This window comes from Ipomoea triloba, chromosome 1 (assembly GCF_003576645.1).
Source record: "Ipomoea triloba cultivar NCNSP0323 chromosome 1, ASM357664v1".
Classification (NCBI taxonomy): Eukaryota; Viridiplantae; Streptophyta; class Magnoliopsida; order Solanales; family Convolvulaceae; genus Ipomoea; species Ipomoea triloba.
The window spans coordinates 11,551,213-11,575,540 of NC_044916.1; the positions used below are offsets into that span (position 1 = coordinate 11,551,213).

At 31.7% G+C, this 24,328-nt stretch overlaps 4 protein-coding genes across 4 annotated transcripts in view; 2 read left to right on the top strand and 2 right to left on the bottom strand.

Moving 5' to 3' along the window:
• Positions 1–3,969: 3,969 nt before the first annotated feature.
• LOC116010928 (proline-rich receptor-like protein kinase PERK1) lies at positions 3,970–8,061 on the top strand. Its single transcript, XM_031250438.1, has 8 exons — positions 3,970–4,808; positions 5,200–5,712; positions 5,812–5,898; positions 6,001–6,071; positions 6,225–6,301; positions 6,748–6,895; positions 7,012–7,173; positions 7,530–8,061. The coding sequence occupies exons 1-8, from the start codon at positions 4,160–4,162 to the stop codon at positions 7,815–7,817; spliced, it is 1,995 nt and encodes a 664-aa protein (XP_031106298.1). The 5' UTR covers positions 3,970–4,159; the 3' UTR covers positions 7,818–8,061.
• Positions 8,062–8,905: 844 nt separating this feature from the next.
• Positions 8,906–10,621, bottom strand: LOC115998381 (protein SYM1-like). Its single transcript, XM_031237955.1, has 3 exons — positions 10,310–10,621; positions 9,497–9,588; positions 8,906–9,415 (listed from the first exon to the last, which is right to left on the bottom strand). Exons 1-3 carry the CDS (start codon positions 10,457–10,459, stop codon positions 9,004–9,006), a joined length of 654 nt encoding a protein of 217 aa, XP_031093815.1. The 5' UTR covers positions 10,460–10,621; the 3' UTR covers positions 8,906–9,003.
• Positions 10,622–16,941: 6,320 nt separating this feature from the next.
• On the bottom strand, positions 16,942–19,660 carry LOC116012492 (protein SYM1-like). The gene is made up of 4 exons (XM_031252075.1): positions 19,413–19,660; positions 18,990–18,994; positions 18,273–18,407; positions 16,942–17,360 (listed from the first exon to the last, which is right to left on the bottom strand). The coding sequence occupies exons 1-4, from the start codon at positions 19,560–19,562 to the stop codon at positions 16,949–16,951; spliced, it is 702 nt and encodes a 233-aa protein (XP_031107935.1). The 5' UTR covers positions 19,563–19,660; the 3' UTR covers positions 16,942–16,948.
• A 3,496-nt stretch (positions 19,661–23,156) lies between these two features.
• Positions 23,157–24,328, top strand: part of LOC116013970 (chloroplast processing peptidase) — a 5,841-nt gene continuing 4,669 nt past the window's right edge. The window contains exon 1 of the mRNA XM_031253953.1: positions 23,157–23,372. Coding sequence (XP_031109813.1) covers positions 23,232–23,372 — 141 coding nt within the window. The 5' untranslated portion in view covers positions 23,157–23,231. The remainder of the gene's footprint in view (positions 23,373–24,328) is intronic.

Consider the following 24,328-nt stretch of genomic DNA (forward strand, 5'->3'; position numbering starts at 1 on the left):
CTTTGATATTTAGTTATGAGATATTGTAAAAAGAAGACAATGAATAATGTAGTGAATATACTTAATTAATGAATTTGTGTATGTACGGAATCTTTGCATATAAAGACAATATATAAAGACAATATAACTAATTAAATTATATCTCTTTTTAAATTTTTGATAAGGAATAATTTTTTTTTTCGAATAAAGGCATTGTAGACATTTAATTCTAAATTAAAGAAATTATATATATATTATTTTTTGTTGTAACTACTACTTTATTTAATTTAATAAGAGTAATAAAGTGGGTACTTACTTTTCATCCACAACAATGAATTCATTGATTTTTTATTTCTATTTTTTATTGAGACAAATTATTTTTGGAGTTTGTCAATGACAATTGCTACAATTGCTGTTAATAGAGGATGTAGATAAATAATAATTGCTACAATTGCTGTTAATAGAGGATGTAGATAAATAATTCAAAATATATTGTTACAATAGTATTATTATAATGATATAGTAAAAATTAACTTACACTTTTTTTTTTATTATAATGATATAGTAAAAATTAACTTACACTTTTTTTTTTAAATTTTCATGCATTGATAAAATTATAAGAATGATGTGTAAGTAACCTTGTTCAATTGATTAAACAAATAATTTTCTTTTTAAAAAAGTAATAAAATTCTTTAATAACTAGTTTAATATAGGAGTCCTAAATTTTGACTTACCACACAGCTAAACACAACGTTTCAAATACGTTTGAAATGGACTTGCAAGACTTTGGGCAATATTTGATGACTTTATTAACAATTTAGGAATGAAAATATTCTCCATATTCAAGATTTGACAAGTGAAAACTGTAATTTTTATATTTATTTACAATATAAATTACGTGTTTATGGCAGATTTAGATTCCATAAATTAATTGATTTTATCCAAAGTGAAATTTATGACGAGCATTTAAAAATAAGATATTAAATTAAATACTTTTTCTATGTCAAAAAAGTATTTTATTTTATCCCTAAGGAACAAAAATAATATTCTTTAGAAATTCTATGTACTTTAGTTTTCCGACCAAACAGCCAAACTCCCCAAGTCCGTTCAATTTTGTTCTTTCAAAAAATAAATTTAAAAGTTTATTTTACTTTTTATTCTTTAATTATAATAATATTTTCATTTTTATTTCATAATTTTAATTTGCTTCACTTTTAATTTTTTACGTTAAAAATGCTTAGCTTTTTAGTTTAAAATATTCAAAATACCTTTTGTTGCATGTTTGGTAAAGGGAAATTGGAACTCCTAAAATTTTGAAAAATGAAAATTTTCACAATTTGGTAGAAAAGAAATGCAATTGTTATACCTTAGACCTGGTCCACCTTATCACAATTTACATACTAAATGTTCATAATTTAATTTTTGAATATTCAGTATGTAAATTGTGAACATTAAGTTTATATAAATTGTGAACATTTAGTATGTAAAAACTCGAGTCCAAAAAATAATTTGTCAAAGGACAATTGTTATACCGTGGATCGTGGTTTATATTGCCTTGTGAACCCTGATACAAAAATTATGTACCTACAGTTAACAGTTTATATACATGTAAACAAATAACTTGATAATTGTTGACATATAATATGATAGCTACAAGTACAAAAACAGTCAACTATATGTACATAATGTATTAACTACAAATACAAAATTTGAAAGTTATTTTTAGACCATGATCTACAATGTAAAGTACACCTTGATCCATGGTATAATTTGCTCAAACTAATAATCAAACGAACTCAGTCGGGTTGCCCCTATTCCTACTTTTATTCATGTTTCATGGAATTGCAAATTTTTCTCTAAAATTCCCTCATCGCAATCAATCGCTATTTAAATGTACCAAATGCTGTTATTTTTATATATAAATAAATAAATGAAATGAGAATATTATAAAATGCTTTAAATTAAAAATAAAATATGTTTTTCATAAACAGGGGTTAAAGATGAAATAAATTTAAATTAATAAAAAAATTAAATTAATGACAAAATTAAAAATTAAAAAATATATATTAGGATAAAATTTGAATAAACTGTAATAAATTTAATGAAAAGATGGGGTATGAGACAAAATTATCCAAAAATTCCAAATTTGTCAATCGGAGTAAAGCCGGAGAGATGCGCGCGCACTGCGCAGTCTTGTGGGTCCTACCACAATATGATTCCTTCTTCCTTCCTTCTCCTTCACCTTCTTCTCCNCAATAGTATTATTATAATGATATAGTAAAAATTAACTTACACTTTTTTTTTTAAATTTTCATGCATTGATAAAATTATAAGAATGATGTGTAAGTAACCTTGTTCAATTGATTAAACAAATAATTTTCTTTTTAAAAAAGTAATAAAATTCTTTAATAACTAGTTTAATATAGGAGTCCTAAATTTTGACTTACCACACAGCTAAACACAACGTTTCAAATACGTTTGAAATGGACTTGCAAGACTTTGGGCAATATTTGATGACTTTATTAACAATTTAGGAATGAAAATATTCTCCATATTCAAGATTTGACAAGTGAAAACTGTAATTTTTATATTTATTTACAATATAAATTACGTGTTTATGGCAGATTTAGATTCCATAAATTAATTGATTTTATCCAAAGTGAAATTTATGACGAGCATTTAAAAATAAGATATTAAATTAAATACTTTTTCTATGTCAAAAAAGTATTTTATTTTATCCCTAAGGAACAAAAATAATATTCTTTAGAAATTCTATGTACTTTAGTTTTCCGACCAAACAGCCAAACTCCCCAAGTCCGTTCAATTTTGTTCTTTCAAAAAATAAATTTAAAAGTTTATTTTACTTTTTATTCTTTAATTATAATAATATTTTCATTTTTATTTCATAATTTTAATTTGCTTCACTTTTAATTTTTTACGTTAAAAATGCTTAGCTTTTTAGTTTAAAATATTCAAAATACCTTTTGTTGCATGTTTGGTAAAGGGAAATTGGAACTCCTAAAATTTTGAAAAATGAAAATTTTCACAATTTGGTAGAAAAGAAATGCAATTGTTATACCTTAGACCTGGTCCACCTTATCACAATTTACATACTAAATGTTCATAATTTAATTTTTGAATATTCAGTATGTAAATTGTGAACATTAAGTTTATATAAATTGTGAACATTTAGTATGTAAAAACTCGAGTCCAAAAAATAATTTGTCAAAGGACAATTGTTATACCGTGGATCGTGGTTTATATTGCCTTGTGAACCCTGATACAAAAATTATGTACCTACAGTTAACAGTTTATATACATGTAAACAAATAACTTGATAATTGTTGACATATAATATGATAGCTACAAGTACAAAAACAGTCAACTATATGTACATAATGTATTAACTACAAATACAAAATTTGAAAGTTATTTTTAGACCATGATCTACAATGTAAAGTACACCTTGATCCATGGTATAATTTGCTCAAACTAATAATCAAACGAACTCAGTCGGGTTGCCCCTATTCCTACTTTTATTCATGTTTCATGGAATTGCAAATTTTTCTCTAAAATTCCCTCATCGCAATCAATCGCTATTTAAATGTACCAAATGCTGTTATTTTTATATATAAATAAATAAATGAAATGAGAATATTATAAAATGCTTTAAATTAAAAATAAAATATGTTTTTCATAAACAGGGGTTAAAGATGAAATAAATTTAAATTAATAAAAAAATTAAATTAATGACAAAATTAAAAATTAAAAAATATATATTAGGATAAAATTTGAATAAACTGTAATAAATTTAATGAAAAGATGGGGTATGAGACAAAATTATCCAAAAATTCCAAATTTGTCAATCGGAGTAAAGCCGGAGAGATGCGCGCGCACTGCGCAGTCTTGTGGGTCCTACCACAATATGATTCCTTCTTCCTTCCTTCTCCTTCACCTTCTTCTCCGTCACTGAAGTCTCTGTTTCAGAATTTCTCTCATTTTTTTTCTTTTTTCTCTTTCTAAAGTCGATTGGTACATATCTGAGAGAGATAAAGGAATGGAGAATTCATGATCGAGAAGTTTTGATCTGCAAACAACATTTCCACATATAATCTTGTAGTGTATATATATCATTTGCATTTTTGAGTTTTTTTTTTTATTGTTTGAATACAGAGGAAATATGGCTACGCCGCCTCCGAGAGCGGCGCCGGGTCCGAAGCCGCCGCCTTCGCCACCAATCAACGCTACCACTCCTCCGCCTTCTGCGGGGACGCCGCCGCCACTGTCCCCTCCACCACAAGCGCCTCCACCGGCTACCCCGCCGCCGCGCTCTGCTCCGCCCACGCCACCTTCAACTCCAGCTCCTTCCGTCTCTCCGCCGCCGCCGCCAGCAACGCCGTCTGCGCCTGCTCCGACGTCTGAGCCTCCCCCATCGCCACCTCCTCCGTCGTCCCCATCGCCTAATTCACCACCCTCCTCCAGCCCACCTTCTCCGCCGTCAGAGTCTCCCCCATCGCCACCGTCGCCGCCGTCCACCACCCCACCTCCGCCGTCCGAGTCTCCCCCATCGCCTCCGTCCCGCTCTTCTCCGGCCTTGCCTCCGCCGCCGCCGACGCATAGAAAATCTCCTCCAGCACCTACTCCGCCACCATCGCCGCCGTCGCCGCCGCCGTCGTCGGATAGTGGAATCTCGGCGGGTTTGGTGGTGGGAATCGCCGTTGGCGGAGTGTTGATATTGGCCGTGCTGAGTTTGATATTTATATGCTGTAGAAAGAGAAAGAGAAGACCAGTAGATTACTATGTTCCTCCACCACCTCCGCCAACCAAAGGTCTTAACTTTTTGCTCCATTCTTGAAAAAGCTTTGATTTTTAGATGCCTTTTTGCTTTTCTTGCCTCATGAAATTCGGTTTATTATTATTATTATTATTATTATTATTATTATTATTCTTTCATTTTTCCCACAAGAGTTCTTATAATGCAGCAGGGAGATTGAAGATTTGCATTGAGTGAATTAAAAAAAAAACCTGCAGATTTCCCCCTTTTGATGCTTTTCATTTGGCATTTTGAACAACATTTTTGATTAGGTATATTAGAGAGTTAGGGACGGGGTTTAGGATTAGTCTCGCTTAAGCTGAAAAACCTAAATGGAATATAGGAATTAGGATTAGTCTGCCTTAAGCTGGAAAACCTAATGTAATAAAAAAAAATGGTATTTGCAGGTAATGAATATGGTGGCCCTGCACAGCAATGGCAACAAAATGCTCCACCACCAAGGGATCTTGAAGTTGCAATTCCTCCAAAGCCTTCTCTATCACCTCCAGGGGCATCATGGCCTCCACAGAGCAGTGGGGGGACTTCGTCCAATTATTCGGGGTCTTCGAATCCACTTTTACCTCCTTCACCAGGGATGGCCTTAAGTATGTCGAAAAGCACGTTCACATATGAGGAATTGGCAAGGGCGACCGATGGCTTCTCAGATGCAAACCTTCTTGGACAAGGCGGTTTTGGGTATGTGCATCGAGGGGTCCTTACAGGTGGACGAGAGGTTGCTGTTAAGCAACTGAAGGATGGAAGTGGACAGGGGGATCGCGAGTTCCGGGCAGAGGTTGAGATCATTAGCAGAGTCCATCACAAACATCTTGTTTCTTTGATTGGGTACTGCATCACTGGGTCTCAGAGATTGCTCGTCTATGAATTCGTCCCAAATAACACTATGGAATTCCACTTACATGGTCAGATTTGAGCTTTTTCTCCTTAAGCATTTACCAAATATGTCGTTTTATGGCTTCTGAAATGGCAACTTAGTTCTTACAAACACTTGAATGTTCCAGGGAACGGAAGGCCTCCCTTGGAGTGGCACATGCGATTGAAGATCGCTTTAGGTGCTGCAAAAGGACTGGCATATCTTCACGAGGACTGTAAGTTCTTTGTTGCATTTATTCTCTTCTTTTTCGTAGACTGGACTGTGTTATGGCTCTTGTGTTGAAAGTATTTTTGTCTTGAAATTCAATGTCATGCAGGCCAACCCAAAATCATTCACCGCGATATCAAATCAGCCAATATACTTCTTGATTTCAACTTTGAGACAAAGGTGTTCTTCTTATGCCTTGTGCAGCTTTAGTTGTCTTTGTTTTGTGATCAATTTCTCGAAGAATGTTAGCCATCTGTGGTTCAAGTGATACCTATCAAGAATCAAGATGATATGTTTATTATACTGATGAACAGGCATTGTTCATTCCTTCAGGTAGCGGATTTTGGACTTGCGAAATTTACTTCTGATGCTAACACCCATGTCTCCACACGAGTAATGGGCACATTTGGGTAACACCATTTTCTTTGTGCTGCTTTGCAATTATTTGCTGTTTTGAGATTGGAGAACAGTCAGTAGTTTGTTGAAAATGGTATCCATTTTCTTTATGTTTTCTTGTACTTTTTGTCTTCCTTGCCTTATAATCTTAGCGGACAAAGGACTACAAAGAGGTAAATCAACCTAGGTTCCCCATAGCTGACCGGCTCAAACCAAGAAGGTCAATAGGCTACTCCGATACCACTGAAAATCGAACTTAGAACCTTGTGGTTACTAAGCCAACCGCCCAACCAACTTGGTTGGGGTTCCCCCCACTTTCTGTCTTCTTTGAAGTCATGAATACTTGATTGCCACTACTCTTCTAGGATGCTTATTAGTTATTACCACTTTTTAAGTATTACTTCTCCATTTTTGTTATGAATTTTGATCATATTTGCATAAATCTTGGGATCACATTTAGGTATTTGGCCCCAGAATATGCTTCTTCAGGAAAACTTACTGAGAAATCAGATGTATTCTCATTTGGGGTAATGCTTCTGGAGCTGATTACCGGGCGTCGACCCTTTGACTCTAAACAAACTTTCATGGATGATAGCTTGTTAGATTGGGTGAGTGGTTTATTTGATGGTTTTTCCAGAGTTGTTTTCACTTGGCTATCCTTTGCTTTTGGTTTTTGTTGTGCTTATTTATGACAGTAACTAATAGCTTTCCTGAATGTTTACAGGCAAGGCCAATTCTCATTCGAGCTCTTGAGGAAGGAAACTTCGATGCCCTTGTGGATCCACGACTAGGAAGTGATTATGACCGCAACGAAATGACTAGAATGGTTGCTTGTGTAGCTGCTTGTGTGCGCCATTCGGCTAAGCTTCGACCTAGAATGTCTCAGGTTTTTCCTTTTTCCAATTTTTCATTCTCCATTTTCTGTTGTCTGTCTACACGAGTTCTCTGTTTTTCTTTCTCTAGTTCTCCATTTCTATAGAAACGAGAATCTTTCATGTTAGTAACCAACGAGAGTCTCCTATGAGACGATAGGTTCGACTTCTTGTACCAGGCCTGAATTAAAAAATGTGTTTCGTTTCAACTAAAAAGTTAAGCAGATAGTGAGATTACAGATTTATATTTTATATATTATCTGCTCAACAGAGTAAGAGAGCGGTTGTTATCTCTCTTGCGAAACTCGAGCACTAAACTTCCGAACTTGAATGGCGAATTTTTGAAGCGAATGTGGTTAAAACTGAGCAGGTTGTAAGGGCATTGGAAGGGGATGTTTCCTTGTCAGATCTTAATGAAGGAATAGCACCAGGGCACAGCACAACATACAGTTCATATGGAAGTTCAGACTACGACACCGTGCAATACAACGAAGACATGAGGAAATTCAGAAAGATGGCGTTGGGAAGCCGGGAATATGGCAGCACGGGTCAGTACAGCAACCCGACCAGCGAATTCGGCTTAAATCCGTCGAGCTCGAGCAGTGAAGGCCAAAATACTGGGGAAATGGTAAGTAGGCTGAAGAAAGAGAGTAAGTAGAGGGTTCACTTGAAGTAGAGGGTTAAGTTTCAGTTTTTGATAGCAGCAGACAATACCATTTCTCTATATGAGAATTTGGAGAATAAGCTAATAAGTACCATAGTGTTATCATTTCCTTTTTACATAATACAGAGTATATGTCTCAGCAATTGAAGATAATAATCCGTAGTTTTTCTCCCTTTGGTTACAACTATCATACTGATTAATTGCTTAGGTTGTCATATATAAAAATTTTCTTTTCAAATTCTTTTTGGTTGAAAGACCGTTTACACAATTTTTAAGAAATGTAATGTGATGTAGAAGAGTGAGAATGTGGAGAGAGAAAAAAAGACAAGGCATTGGATATTTGAAGCTTTGTGAGTCCCAGCATTTTAATTGACTGAGCATTTAATGCCGTGTGAAGACCAAAGTCACACCCAACAATGCACGTGCCAGTTGGGCGCGTTAATCACACTAATCATACCTTCTTCTTTTTTTTGTAAATTTCAGCATTGTTTTGTTTTGCTTTTTTTTTCCCTCTTTCATCATATTTTCTCTTTTCTAATCGCCTCCAAAACTCCTCAAAAAAAAAAAAAAAAAATCACACTATTGATGATGCCCTTATTATTATTACTTTGGATGACAAGATAAACCTGTAGCTACTATCCAAGAATGTGCACTAGGTAAACTTTGTCTTGTGACTCTAGTCTCTAGTCAGGAAAGGACCAAAAGGAGGCAACATAACCTAGGTTGTTCATAGTTTACCTGTTCAAACCAATAAAGTCAATAGATTGTTTTTATTGAGAGTCGAACTTGAAACCCGTGGTCACCAAGTCACAAGATATGCCTAAAATTAGAATGTGGTCACCTATTGTTATGTGGCATCTTGTTTCACATGTTACAAAGTTTGGAGATCCATTTACAAGCTTTTCCCACATGCTACAAAAATCATCGTTCATTTCACTAAATCCAAAAAAGATATAGTTTAAAAAATCGCTAGCGGTATTTCATATTTGAGGTTAGTAGTATGCTCTGATCCTAAATTGAAATAACTTTTCTTGACCTAAACTCTATGCTTTTCCTTAAATATAGGATAGGGGAAAAGATCAAAGATGCAGATCTTAGTATGTTACTATTAGAAATTCCAAAGGATTTAAGAAAATATTATTCCCATAAATAAGATTAAGACAAGAAAGAGGCATTATCTTCATTTGCATTCATCTTTTGGGTCATTTGAAATGGGAACTGAAGCAAAACATTGTGTCCCTGATGCCTCTTTCTGCTGCTGCTCCAACCATGACAAGAAAGCGCTATCTAACAAGCTAAAGATGTTCACATACAGAAGCTGGTATTGAACGGGGACATACCGGAAATTTACAGCTTGAGCAACTGGCCACGCGCTGCTCTCTAGCATTAGAGCTGGCAGGAAATCGCGCTTTATAGTCTCCTTCACTTGGCTCGCACTCTTACCCGTCGAAAACCCCATGTAAGTGAAGAAAAGCAGCAGATTGAGAGGGCCAAACACGAGGACATCCACAGCCACTTTAGTCGCGAGGAACTGCAACGAATTTGGCTGCAGTCGAAACCTGAGCTTGATGAATTGGTCCAGACCTTCATACCTGCAATTCAATTCAATGGGAATTTCATCATTCATCAATGTATATATCTTTAAGATTTGAAAGGAATTAAGGATTGCTAACCAGAAATGGCCAAATGGTCCAAAGAAGCCAGCGCCATACATGGCTGTGATCCCAACGCGTTTCCTGTCAATTGTGAGATCTTTGTTTGAACCCTGAAACATGAGTAATGGTGTTACCCTCATTCTGCAACCTCAAAACAAAGAAAGGGCTACTACATAGTACACACAATGAAGCTTCACTCCATGGATCAGAGTTCACAAATTGAAATATGGCAGAATATCACAATAAGTAAAAACTGAAGCATTTTGGTAAAAATGAATGCACCAAAAAAGACATTTTTGCAAGGTCAAGAATTCCACTCTTACCTTGTACAAATTCGATTATAATCAAGTTTTGTTTACTTGGTAACCATAAAGTTACAAGTTCGACTGCCAGCTAGAGTGGCCTATTTGGTTTGAGTTACAAGTAAGGGTTTATCCATGACTACAATTTCTTTTGTCACTCAACAAAATTAGATTATAATCTTGGTTAAATAAACATTTATTTTCAATTTCGTTTATTTGTCACTCAACGATTTAGGATTATTTTACTAAAAGAAATGTCACTTTGAACGAAATAACCTATTAAAAAAAAAATACAACATTAGCTAATCGGTCCACCGGCACCTAAGCACCGATTTTAGTTGAAACAAAACATGTAATAGTTGAGACAGAAAGCAAAAATGTCATTATCTATAATAGTAAAATCAGGCCTAGCTAACAGTAAAACAGGGGAAATTGCAGGTGTGAAGCAGAAAAGCGAATGAAGATAGGATTTTGCAAACAAAAATTAGCCAGACATTTGAAAAGGGGGGAAAGTGAAAGAGTGTGTTACAGAGATGAGAAGGCGTTTGTTGGAAGTGGAGATGTTGATGGATTGAGCAACGACGTCTCCAATAGCCCACAGAACTCCAGAGCTGATGACTTGGGTCTCCAATGGCCGCACGGCCAACCAATTCTGATACCACGTCCACACTCTCAACATCCTCCTAATGCTCTCTCTCAACTCTATTCTCCAAAAACCGCTACAAATACCAATCTGGGTATGGACTATCTTCTCTTTCTTTGAGATAAACACTTTTTTTGTTTTATTCAACGTTCCACTGGAATCTCTATGCGCGCATGGGGATAAGAACGCCGGCGCGGACACACCGATTACGCCGATAGTATATAGGGAACTAAAATAATAACAAGATGGAAATCAAAATTTAAACAATTTTTTTTAGCACTACTTGACTCTTTACCACGTAGTATTCATAATTACTTTTTCAACCTACTCGTCGAATCCACTCACGTCATCCATATGAGAATGTAAACTGGAACAGGGTGCCACTAAACCACAAGATCTTTGGCGAAATTATTTATACCTTCCTTATAAAAAACAGTAATGATGTCATTAAACCACAATGCATTTGACAAGTTAAATTTTTGTTAATTAAACTTTACATATAAAATTGACTATTATGTATACTCCTTGCTTTATAACCGCAAATTTTACTATGGATTGTGGACCATGCATCAAAACAACGTCGTTTTGATTAATGAAAACAGACGGCTGAACCAGTTTCCGTTCTGCGTCATTCACTTTCAGTTCATATACATTGCAGTTACATTTCAACACAATTGCAGTTTTTTTCGATATAACTGCAGTTTCATTCGATATTATACACTCAAATATGTGAATCTGTTATTCAGTTTCCTTTCAACACAACTACAATTTCTTTTATAATACACTGCAGTTTTCTTTCAACACAACTACAATATCATTTCGAAACTGTAGTCATTATTTTTGGACAATATACACCAAAAATGGGAAACTGTTATTCGGTATCAGTTTAAGTAGTTACATTTCAACACAACTACAGTTATATTTCGATATAACTACATACAATTTCATTCAATAATATAAAAACACAAATGTGAAACTATTATTCAATATCAGTTTATATACACTGCAGTTACATTTCAACACAACTACAGTTACAGTTCGATATAACTACAGTTTCATTCGATAATATAAAAACAAATGTGAGGTAATATCTTTTGAGATGAACTGTAATATTAATTATGGAACTCCGTTACAACTAACAGCCGCCGTTTCTCTCACTTACTGAAACGACGTCATTTTGTGACTATTGTGGACCATGGTCCAGCATACATTGTGAGCCATGGTCCACCGTATAACGACTGCTTTATAACATGATCAATCATTAACAACAATAATCACATTTTTTTCAAAATATTAATTAGTGATGACCATGTAATGTACTAATGTGAATATCACTCTCTAAAAAACAGAAACAGAGATACATACACTTAGGCTCTGTTTGACAAAGTTTATTTAGAAACTTATAACTTATTTTAATCTATTAATAAGCTATAAACTCTATTTTGTAATATTCTCAAAATAAGCTAGTGGCGTAAAATAAGAGCTTATTTTGAAAAACTACTTTAGGTAGCTTTTCAAAAATAAGCTAGTAACTTTTTAACTTTTTTCCATCTTTATCCTTATTATTTTAAATAAATGACATTTTTACCCCTTTCAATTAAAATTAATTTGACATTTTCTCTTCAATATGTTTGGTTGTAATTTCAATTTGACATTTGTGTGTTTGAACGTTAATTTTTGTATGAACTAATTTTACGAATTATAAATATTTTGTTTTACTTTATATATTTTCAAATATATGTTCTTACTTTATATTTTATTAAAATATATTGGTTTCATTATTTTATATTTTAATATATAAACAAACCTATTTAAATTTAAAACTATTTAAATTTTATGAAGATATCCTTTTTAGTCTTTTTACATTTATCAACTAATCAAAAAGTTAATTTTACCAAACACTTTTAAGCGTAACAGCTCTTTAGATTTCAACTACTAGCTTAAATCTTTTCAGTTTTTATCTACCTTTTCAATTATGTTTGCCAAACATAGCGTTAATATCTTTTTGATGACAAAAGTCTTTTTTTTTTCACCCTTCAAGAAAAGACTTCTCTATTGAAATTTGAAATTACAGTCATTTTTAAAATAATTAAATAATAACATTATGCTATACCAAAAAAAAATGATAGCATTATGCTTATGCTATATGTTAATTTCATTTATGGTAAAGATNTTTTTTCACCCTTCAAGAAAAGACTTCTCTATTGAAATTTGAAATTACAGTCATTTTTAAAATAATTAAATAATAACATTATGCTATACCAAAAAAAAATGATAGCATTATGCTTATGCTATATGTTAATTTCATTTATGGTAAAGATGTAACAGCTCTTTAGATTTCAACTACTAGCTTAAATCTTTTCAGTTTTTATCTACCTTTTCAATTAGGTTTGCCAAACATAGCGTTAATATCTTTTTGATGACAAAAGTCTTTTTTTTTTCACCCTTCAAGAAAAGACTTCTCTATTGAAATTTGAAATTACAGTCATTTTTAAAATAATTAAATAATAACATTATGCTATACCAAAAAAAAATGATAGCATTATGCTTATGCTATATGTTAATTTCATTTATGGTAAAGATGTAACAGCTCTTTAGATTTCAACTACTAGCTTAAATCTTTTCAGTTTTTATCTACCTTTTCAATTAGGTTTGCCAAACATAGCGTTAATATCTTTTTGATGACAAAAGTCTTTTTTTTTTCACCCTTCAAGAAAAGACTTCTCTATTGAAATTTGAAATTACAGTCATTTTTAAAATAATTAAATAATAACATTATGCTATACCAAAAAAAAATGATAGCATTATGCTTATGCTATATGTTAATTTCATTTATGGTAAAGATTATCCAAAATACTGAATTATTATACCATACAATGTATTAGTGTTTAAATTTACTCATATAAATTTAAAAATTAAATATTTTTTATTTCTAAATATAATTCTCCTAGTTATTAATCATATTGTTGGATCAGTATTATAACCTATATGAAATACAATTAGGAATAAATCAATTTAATTATGTAATTTTTTCTATAAATTATTTAAATATGTACGTGATTAAAGACTATATTACCTATACAAAATTTTAATTTTAATTTTAAGTTTGTATGCTAGGAAAATAGATAATTGATCAAATATATGAAGGTCTAACTATATTATTATATTGTATATTTTAATATCTTTCAATTTTTAATTTTTTATTTAATTTATAATAACATAATTTTGTAAAACACTCGTATATGTAATATAACTAAACTAAGTATAACTCTCCATATAAATACAAATAAATTACTTTATTTACAAATGAGAGAGTAATAAAAATTTATAAATAATACTAGTCTCCACAAATTCTACTGCTCATGAGTAAATTCGAAAACCTTGCTACTCCACGAATTTATTTCAAAAGCTTTGCTGCTCCATATTAATTTTTAAAAACTCTACAGCACCATGAATTGATTTTGAAAATTCTTCTCCTTGTGAGTAAATTCAAAAAATTCTTCTGCTCGTTGATTTTCGGAAACTCTTCTTCTCCTTAATTTTTGACTTTTTGAAATCCTTGCTGCTTATTAATTCTTTGGAAACTCTTCTCCTTGAAAACTTTGCTGCTTGAAATCTGTTTCTCCTTATTTTCAAAAATCTTTTCTCCTTAAAAAAAAATGTTGCCACTTCCAGAAATTAATCTCAAAAACTTTGCTACTTCTTTTAATTTTTGAAATCATCTAAGAACTTTGTTGTTTCCAATTCTTCTAAAAACTTTGTTTCTTCTTTAAATATTCTAAAAACTTTGTTGCTTCTAGAAAACATTTACTACTCATGAAATCTTCTTGACACGTAGACAATTTTGAGCAAAAAATTTACAAAATAAATTTGGAGATACAATTTTTTTTTTCAAACTAGAAATACATTTTTGGCTCATCAAAATTTATAATATATATATTCCTAACAACTTAGCATGCCTACCAAAACCTTTTTGTTGATATATCTTGATTTGAAATCAATGACTCGATATTACTTAATCGGAGCATAAATTTAAAAAAAAATTCTTTACTTTGTACTTTTTAACATGAGTAGCATAGTTAAACTTAACTATAAAATGATGCTCTATAGTTTTATACTTAATAAAATTACTTCACTAAAATTTTTTTAACACCATACACAACACTCTCCTTTGATACGTTAACTTGTTCACTTGTTATGGAAGCATTATTATAGATACCTTACCGAATTAAAGATATAATAAATTAGTTATTTATGAGATAAAAATATAAATCATTAAAACAATTATATTTATACATTATACTGTGAAAAATAAGTTAGAATGTTAGTTGAAGTAGAATGATAGATAGAGTTGATTGTTAGGTGGTATGGAGTATTAGGTGGCAAATTATACTGTGCACCACGGTGCACATAGCAATGTGCACCACGTACCTAAACGACGTCGTTTTGAGCATTGTAAACTAATCGTCCGTTTTTTTTTGGAAATCACGTTTCCCGTTTCAGCCGGTCTCTGTATTTATGTTAATATTCTGTGTATTCTAGGCAATCATTCTGTGTATTCTAGGCAACCGTTATGTGTATTATAAGCAACCGTTATGTGTATTCATGTTAGTAACACATGTTGTGATTTCATGTTAGTAACACATGTTGTGATGTGTTTGTGCATTCGAATGTTTAGGAGGATGAGTTCTGTGTATTTTGTGTAAATATTATGTGTATTCATGTTATTAACACAAGTTGTGATGTGTTTGTGCATTCGAATGTTAGGAGGATGAGTTCTGTGTATTTTGCGTCAATATTCTGTTTATTATGGGCAAACATTCTGTGTATTCTAGGCAAACGTTCTGTGTATTCTATATAATGATTATGTGTATTATAGATAATGAATTCCTTGAGTCATTCGCGTCCGCGTCTACTAACACCGAAACAACGTCGTTTTATGTACGTGAGAGACCTTTGAACAATATCTATACACTACTTTTCACAAAAAATCAATTTCAAAATTATGTAATCATTATTTTTTATAGTATGTTTGATTGTGTTATGCACAACTTGTAAAACCAAACAACACATTAGTAAATACTACTAATTAATTGCATGTCAATCAGTTAAACAGTAAAAATTAGCATAAAAAAGGGAAATAATATTTAGTACAATTTACTACTTTCTATTTTTTTCTTCTTTTTCTTTAAAGGGAACTTTCCATTTTTTTCTATTTCATTTTTTCACAGTTTTCTCATTCTTATTTTGCCATTAGAAAAATGATATAAAAACATAAAGCGATTGTATCAACATATATTTTTCATATTATTTTTTAAATAAAAAAAGGAGTTATTTGAAACTCGATTATTTTACTTCATTTTAACGCACAAGTAATGCTTGTGAAATGTGACAATAATATCAAATGGTGCGCCCATATTGTGTATGCACATTTGACCAGGACGATTTAGATATTCAAATTTTTGAGTGTTGCTCTATATGAGAATTTGGAGAATAAGCTAAGTACCATAGTGTTATCATTTCCTTTTTACATAATACAGAGTATATGCCTCAGCAATTGAAGATAATAATCCGTAGTTTTTCTCCCTTTGGTTACAACTATCTTACTAATTAATTGCTTAGGTTGTCATATATAACAATTTTCTTTTCAAATTCTTTTTGGTTGAAAGACCAATTTCTTAAGAACCAGGCTCAAATAAATTCTTGTTTTTTTAAAAAATGTTATTGAGATATCGAATAGAAAGACGTTGGTAAGTGTTGTTGTTAGTCTTGATATTCTAAAAGTAGGAAGATATGGTGTTATTATTATTAGTAGATTTTGCAAAGTTTTTACATGGTTTTTAAGAAATGTAATGTGATGTGAAGGAGTGAGAATGTGAAGAGAGAGAGAGAGAGAAAAAAAAAAAGACCTCCTTCAGTCCTTCAAGGCATTGAGTTTTTACAGCTTTGTGGGTCCCATCATTTTAATTGATTGGGCATTTAATGTCACGTCCAGCAACACACGTGCCAACCGGGCGCGTTAATCACACTAATCAGACTTTTTAAAAAAATAATAAAAATTTAGCATTGTTTTGTTTTGTTTATTCCTCTTTCATCTGATTTTCTCTTTTTTAATCAACCTCCAAAAACTCCTCAAAAATAGCAACGACAAAAAAATCTCTCATGATGCCTTTATTATTATTATTTTGGATGACGAGATAAACCTGTAGCTACTATCCATGAGTTTGGAGATCCATTTACAAGCTTTTTCCACATGCTACAAAAATCATTGTTCATTTCACTAAATCCAAAAAAGATATATAGTTTAAAAGATCTAGGGGTATTTCATATTTGAGGTTAGTAGTATACTCTGATCCTAAACTGAAATAACTTTTCTTGACCTTAAATATAGGATAGGGGAAAAGATGAAAGACGATGCAGATGTTAGTATTAGAAATTTAAAAGGATTTAAGCAAATATTATATTATATTATTCCCATAAATTAAATAAGATTTAAGACAAAGAAAGAGGCATATTGAATTGAATTCATTTGAATTCATCTTTTGGGTCATTTGAAATGGGAACTAAAGCATAACATTGATTCCCTGGTGGGTCTTTCTGCTGCTGCTCCAACCATGACAAGAAAGCGCTATCTAACAAGCTAAAGACGTTGACATACAGAAGCTGGTATTGAACGGGGACATACCGGAAATTCACAGCTTGAGCGAGTGGCCACACGCTCCCCTCTAGCGCTAGAGCCGGCAGGAAATCGCGCTTTATAGTCTCCTTCACTTGGCTCGCACTCTTTCCCATCGAAAACCCCATGTAAGTGAAGAAAAGCAGCAGATTCAGAGGCCCAAACACCAGGATATCCACAGCCACTTTAGTCGCCAGGAACTGCAACGAATTTGGCTGCAGTCGAAACCGAAGCTTGATGAATTGGTCCAGACCTTTATACCTGCAATTCAATGTATATATATCTTTAAGATTCATTTTGTTAGACAGGAAACTTTTACAGTATGTATGTTTGGTTCACTTGGGTGTGTTTGGTAACCCAGAAAATGATTTTCTTTTTTCAGGTTTTTGGTGTTTGACAACATCAAAAAATGTGGTCAAACATTTTTCGTTGACCATGGAAAATGAGCTCATTTTTTCGGAAAATGGCTTCGTGGGAATTTTTTTTTGTAAAAAAAATAAAATTATTTCTAATTTCTAATAAATATTATTAGTTTATATATTTTTACATTTTAAATAAAATAATAAAAAGGGAAAACAACGCTTTTGACCCCTGAATTGTTTTACTTTTGTAAATTTGGTTCCTGTCATTTGAACAAACTTAATCCTTCAATTGTCCATAGTATGTCACATTTAGTCTCTGAATTTATATAATTACAAATTCTATAAATAAGTCTATTTTCATGCTTTAATAGTGGATAGTAATTGACAAATATAACCTCATGAAATAGGTTTATTAATAGAATTTGTAATTATATAAATTCAGGGACTAAATGTGACATACTATGGACAATTGAAGGGTTAAGTTTGTTCAAATCAATAGACAGGGATCAAATTTACAAAAGTAAAACAATTCAGGGGCCAAAAGTGTCGTTTTCCCTAATAAAAATATATAATTATATATTTTTATTCATTTTCCGGAAAATGAACCAAACACATACACAGACAGTTTTCCAGAGTACATCCGAACACCGAAAATGAAGTCATTTCCGAAAAATGACTCATTTTCCAGAAGTCATTTTCATGCTTTCCAAAGACACCTTAAAGGAATAGGAATAGTATTCCATTGGAAATGAAATAGGTCAGGAATAAAATATGAATTGTATTTTATTGTTTGGTTTAAATGATTGCTAACCAGAAATGGCCAAGCGGTCCAAAGAAGCCAATGCCATACATGCATGTGATCCCAACGCGTTTCCTGTCCATTGTGAGCTCTTTGTTTGAACCCTGAAACATGAGTAATATAATGGTGTTACCAAATGAAGCTTCACTTCATGGATCAGAGTTCACAAATTGAAATATGGCAGAATATATCACAATAAGTAAAAACTGATCGAAGCATTTTGGTAACAATGAATGGACCAAAACAAGAGTCCTCCAACTCACATTTTTGCAAGGTCAAGAATTCCACTCTTACCTTGTACAAATAAGATTATAATCAAGTTTTGTTTACTTGGTAACTATAAGGTTACAAGTTCGACCACAAGCTATAGTGACCTATTGGTCTATTTGGTTTGAGCCGGTAAACTATGGATAATCTAAACTGGTTTACCTCTCCTTGTGATCCTTTGTCGGCTAAAGTCACAAGTAAGGATTTACCCCGTGCACACTCATGACTGCATTTTCTTTTGTCACTCAACAAAATTAGATTATAATCTTGGTTAAATAAACATTTATTTTCAATTTCATTTAAAGTTTTAGTTAGTGTTGAAAAAACCGCTAGGCACTCCTCATACACTTATTTAAAAAAAGTAAAAGACTTTAATACATAGTAGTTAATACTAAAATATTAAATATTAACCAAAAAAACATCTAGAATTGTAAATCGTATAAAGATTTAAAGAATCAAAACGCAACCTCACAAAGTCACAACTCACAAAGTATCAACTTAGTTCCAAATTTCCAAACCAGTTCATAAAATCATAGAGAAAATAATTAAGTCCAAACTCAAAACTATATCGTTTTGAACGATTTAAGATTATTTCGCTAAAAAATCGTTTTAAGCAAAATAACAGATTAAAAAAAAAAACATAACAATAGCTAGTGGTTGGCCTGCGCCTAAGCCCGATTTTTACAATATTGGTTTTAGTTGAGACAAAACACATAATAGTTGAGTCAGAAAGCAAAAATGTCATTATCTATAATAGTAAAACCAGGCCTAGCTAACAGGAAAACAGGGGAAATTGCAGGTGTGAAGCAGAAAAACGAATGAAGATAAGATAATTTGCAAACACAAATTACCCAAAAAGGGGGGGAAAGTGAAAGAGTGTCTTACAGAGATGAGAAGGCGTTTCTTGGCAGTGGAGATGCTGATGGATTGAGCAACCACGTCTGCAATAGCCCACAGAATTCCAGAGCTGATGACTTGGGTCTCCAATGGCCGCTCGGCCATGCAATTCTGATACCACGTCCACACTCTCAACATAATTAATGCTTTCTGGGGAAAAAATTAAACCGCTACAAATACCAATCTTGGTATGGACTATCTTCTTTTTCTTTGAGATAAACACTTTTTTTGTTTTATTCAACGTTCCACTCAAATCTCTATGCGCGCATGGGGAGAAGAACACCGGCGCGGAGACACCCATTACGCCGATACTATATACGGAACTAAAATAATACCAACATGGAAATGGGAAAATTAGTGTCAATAACATAAAAATAGGCTAAGCAAGCTCAGAGACTCTCATTAAAGAAAGGTCACAGAATCAAATTCGGGTGGTGTAATAATATTCTTTGAACCGCAACAGATAGAAAATATATAGAATAAATACTACTTTGTAATAGAAAATAAAATAATATTGTTTCTTGCATATATACTTTTAATTTTGTTTTACACTTTTTATTTTATTTATATTCTTTGAATCATAACCGATAGAAAACATATAGAATAAATACTACTTTGTAATAGAAAATAAAATAATACGGAGTATGTGTTTCTTACATACTTTTAATTTTATTTCACACTTTTTATTTTATTTATTCTTTTGGCATATGACATTTGAATGCAGTTGTATTAATAGTCTGTTTACTAATTGCTCCGAAAGGGTAAGTTATTTCTAACATATTTTTATATAAATAATTATTTTTTGTTATGATTTTAAAATCTTTTTATTTTTGTAAAAAGATATTTGGTAAAATTAATTGTTTAGATTAACGATTAACATGTAAAATGACCTAAATGGTATACATACGTTTAATAATATATTATTATTATTATCTTTTTTTTAAGAATAAAATAATAATGATTAATAATAATAATAATAACAATTTTTTAAAAAATTAACATTTCCCCACTTGTCCCACATCGGTGGGAAAGTGGGGATTGGAGCCTTGAGGCTTCTATAAAAGAAGCCTCAAGGCTCCATGAAATTACCTGGCCATCCGTTGATGGGCGGTAATTAAGGAGTTGAGCTCGTTCTTTAATAAAGAGTCGAAATGGTTCCATATTAAAGGAGCCTGGTTAGTGTATATATATGTACTTAATTGTAGGGGTGTTTTGGGGAAAGTTCTAAGTTCTAACTTGTTCAAGTGGTTTGGTTTTTAGCGATTTGGAGCAACGTAACTTAACATCATCTTTAGTGGTTTGACTTGGTCAAGTCAAATCGCAAAAGATGGTCAAATTTGTCAAAACTTTTAGCGGATTTGTTAACAACCAAATATGTTATTCACAATTACAGAATTATATGTTTACAATCTCAAAACTCGTTCACAATTTCGAGTTCAAAAATTGTGAATATTGGGTACTGTATTCACAATTTCAGGACTCTATTCACAATTTCAGAACTCTATATTCAATAGTATAACACAATTTTTGAATCTATATAACAAAATTATGAATATAGAGTTCAAAAATTATGAATATTGATTTTGTATATTGAGATCTAAAATTGTGAATATACTATATAGAGTTCTAAAATTATGAACATGGACTTGTGTGGACCATGATCCACTACATGTAGTATCTATTCATATATACTTTCTCAACCTATTGAAGCCCATATATTCTTAAAAATTTACTTTTTATTTATGCTTCACACAAGTGTGCAGGCCATTGTCCATGGAATAATGATTGATTACCCCAATCGAAGAGCAAACAAACAATAAACTTTTAGCTTTTGAAGCAGTCCATCACTCCCACAATTTTAATATGGAAAATACTAAGTATACTCCCATTTTCTATTTTAAATTTTTACTCTCACGCACAAAATTTTGACTCACATGAAAAAATTAACTATCAGTGCCCGTCACATCATGGAGTAAAATTTATTGAGTAATATTTGGAAGTACATGTAGTAAAACTATTTAAAAGTTTTCTCAAACGAGGTCTTAATTATCTGCGTTATATATTTAATATTTAAATCTTTAGTGAATTGAAGGATTTAGGGTATAAAATTAACTTTGGAGGTATTTTGCAAATAGCGGTTAGCAGATTTGACTAGCTGATAGCATTAACTGGTTGTAGAAAGATGCTTTGTAAATTAGTCTTAGTTGATAGCTGATTACATACAAAATGACCTTTAAATGTATAATTTATTTCCTCAAAAAACTTATTGAAAAAACTAATTTGAGTAGTATTCTGAATTTTAGCATTTTGGAGCAATAAACTATTATAAAAAGCTGATTAACCAAACACTAATATTAGTTGTTTAACCAAGGCCCTGTTTGGTAAATAATCAACCAATTTGGCTTATTTGACCACTATTAGTTGTTTGGTTAATAAGCTTTTTGTAACTCCAAAATGCTAAAATTCAAAAGGCTACTAAAAGTAGTCTTTTCAATTAGCTTTTTGAGAAAAAAAATTATACTAAACAGCTATCAGCTAACAGCTAATTTATCAAACAACTTCCTACAATCAGCCAATATTATCAACAAATCATTCATTCTAACCCAAACAGCCAACAGCCATTTACCAAACAAGGCCCAAGTCAAGCAGTCAATAGTGACCAAACAAGTCAAAATTGACTAATAAACTAACTATGTTATCAAACATGACCTTTGGTTTTTTTTTTTTTTTTTTTTTTTTTTTTTTTTTGAAAGGAAACATGACCTTTGTTAAAATTATAAGAATCAATTTTTTTTACGACGGTGATAGTATCTAATATAATTATATATTCATATTTAATTATACTAATATTATTAGCACGGGTGTCATTAATACTCAATATGAAATATAGTTTCTTTTTTTTTTTGAGTACTACTAACTCGGTTACAATGTAGTATCTGTTCTTTGAAATATAGCTTTATATATCATATTTAATTGTATATAATATTATCAATACTAATATTAAGAGCATCTCCAACAATAGTTTTTTTGATGGTTTTTGGAACAATAAAAAATTCAAGGGTTGGTTTTTAACAAATATGGAGAGTGATTTTTGGTTGGTTTTTTTGTTCTGCAAATTTTGATTTTTTGTGGGGCCTGCTATGTGAGAGCGAGAAAAGGGAAAACAAAGTGATATAATTCCCGTATGGAGCGCAAGAATTGCACCCAGTAGGGAAAACAATATATGTTGTTAGCCTTTTTTTTTTTTTTTTCTTTTTTCTTTCCCCTTTTTTCTTGCCCTTCTCTCTCTTTCCTAATGACATTTCAAAAATTATGAAAAATCAAGAGCGGATGAGGATGTTCCAATGACACCTTAGAAATTTTTTTTTTAAATTTATTACTTTAAAAAAACTTAAGTTACAATTGATTCATAGGATAGACAAGAAATATAATACATAGTAGTATTTAATGAAATAGGATTGACTCAAACTCAGAAGAATAAATATAACTCTCACAAAAAAAAACTTAAAATTATATAATTACCAAACTCGCTATCTGATCTCTTTTGGGTTGCGACCTCCCTTAAATAGTTCAATTCTTTTTTTGAATGACGAGAAAAATTCACAATTCTTTCGAGTGTAAGTAAATCCGCCTATCCATCCCTAGTGACTAAAAACCACAAAGATGTAAATAGTTCCATTGTTTTGTTTTGTTTGCTAATGCTATAAATAGTTTAATACTCCGTGAGAGTTAAAAATCAGCAGTCCAAAGTGGTATTGTTGGTTGCGGGAGAGCAAAATTAGATTGAATTCAGCTCAGTTCAATTCAATGATAACACTAAATTGCACCCGTCCTTTCTCATCGATTCAAAACCCTAACTTTCCCTCTATCCACTGCTCAAAAGATCCAATTTTGTTGCCTCATTTTTCTAATTCTTCATCTAAAACCCTCCACTCCAACCGAATCCAGTTCAACACTCAACAAAGGTCATGTTTCCTTTCAAAAAAAAAAAAAAAAAAAAAAAAAAAAAAACCAAAGGTCATGTTTGATAACATAGTTAGTTATTAGTCAATTTTGACTTGTTTGGTCACTATTGACTGCTTGACTTGGGCCTTGTTTGGTAAATGGCTGTTGGCTGTTTGGGTTAGAATGAATGATTTGTTGATAATATTGGCTGATTGTAGGAAGTTGTTTGATAAATTAGCTGTTAGCTGATAGCTGTTTAGTATAATTTTTTTCTCAAAAAGCTAATTGAAAAGACTACTTTTAGTAGCCTTTTGAATTTTAGCATTTTGGAGTTACAAAAAGCTTATTAACCAAACAACTAATAGTGGTCAAATAAGCCAAATTGGTTGATTATTTACCAAACAGGGCCTTGGTTAAACAACTAATATTAGTGTTTGGTTAATCAGCTTTTTATAATAGTTTATTGCTCCAAAATGCTAAAATTCAGAATACTACTCAAATTAGTTTTTTCAATAAGTTTTTTGAGGAAATAAATTATACATTTAAAGGTCATTTTGTATGTAATCAGCTATCAACTAAGACTAATTTACAAAGCATCTTTCTACAACCAGTTAATGCTATCAGCTAGTCAAATCTGCTAACCGCTATTTGCAAAATACTCCAAAGTTAATTTTATACCTAAATCCTTCAATTCACTAAAGATTTAAATATTAAATATATAACGCAGATAATTAAGACCTCGTTTGAGAAAACTTTTAAATAGTTTTACTACATGTACTTCCAATATTACTCAATAAATTTTACTCCATGATGTGACGGGCACTGATAGTTAATTTTTTCATGTGAGTCAAAATTTTGTGCGTGAGAGTAAAAATTTAAATAGAAAATGGGAGTATACTTAGTATTTTCCATATTAAAATTGTGGGAGTGATGGACTGCTTCAAAAGCTAAAAGTTTAT

Excerpts from the sequence above, each read along its gene's own strand:
- LOC116012492 (XM_031252075.1), bottom strand. The coding sequence starts at position 19,562 with ATGTTGAGAGTGTGGACGTGGTATCAGAATTGCATGGCCGAGCGGCCA. Across the intron at positions 17,361-18,272 it reads GGACCGCTTGGCCATTTCTG|GTATAAAGGTCTGGACCAAT; the intron begins GTTAGCAATCAT and ends ATTGAATTGCAG.
- LOC115998381 (XM_031237955.1), bottom strand. The coding sequence starts at position 10,459 with ATGTTGAGAGTGTGGACGTGGTATCAGAATTGGTTGGCCGTGCGGCCA. Across the intron at positions 9,589-10,309 it reads ACAAACGCCTTCTCATCTCT|GGTTCAAACAAAGATCTCAC; the intron begins GTAACACACTCT and ends CTCATGTTTCAG. Across the intron at positions 9,416-9,496 it reads GGACCATTTGGCCATTTCTG|GTATGAAGGTCTGGACCAAT; the intron begins GTTAGCAATCCT and ends ATTGAATTGCAG.
- LOC116010928 (XM_031250438.1), top strand. The coding sequence starts at position 4,160 with ATGGCTACGCCGCCTCCGAGAGCGGCGCCGGGTCCGAAGCCGCCGCCT. Across the intron at positions 5,713-5,811 it reads TATGGAATTCCACTTACATG|GGAACGGAAGGCCTCCCTTG; the intron begins GTCAGATTTGAG and ends TGAATGTTCCAG. Across the intron at positions 5,899-6,000 it reads GGCATATCTTCACGAGGACT|GCCAACCCAAAATCATTCAC; the intron begins GTAAGTTCTTTG and ends AATGTCATGCAG.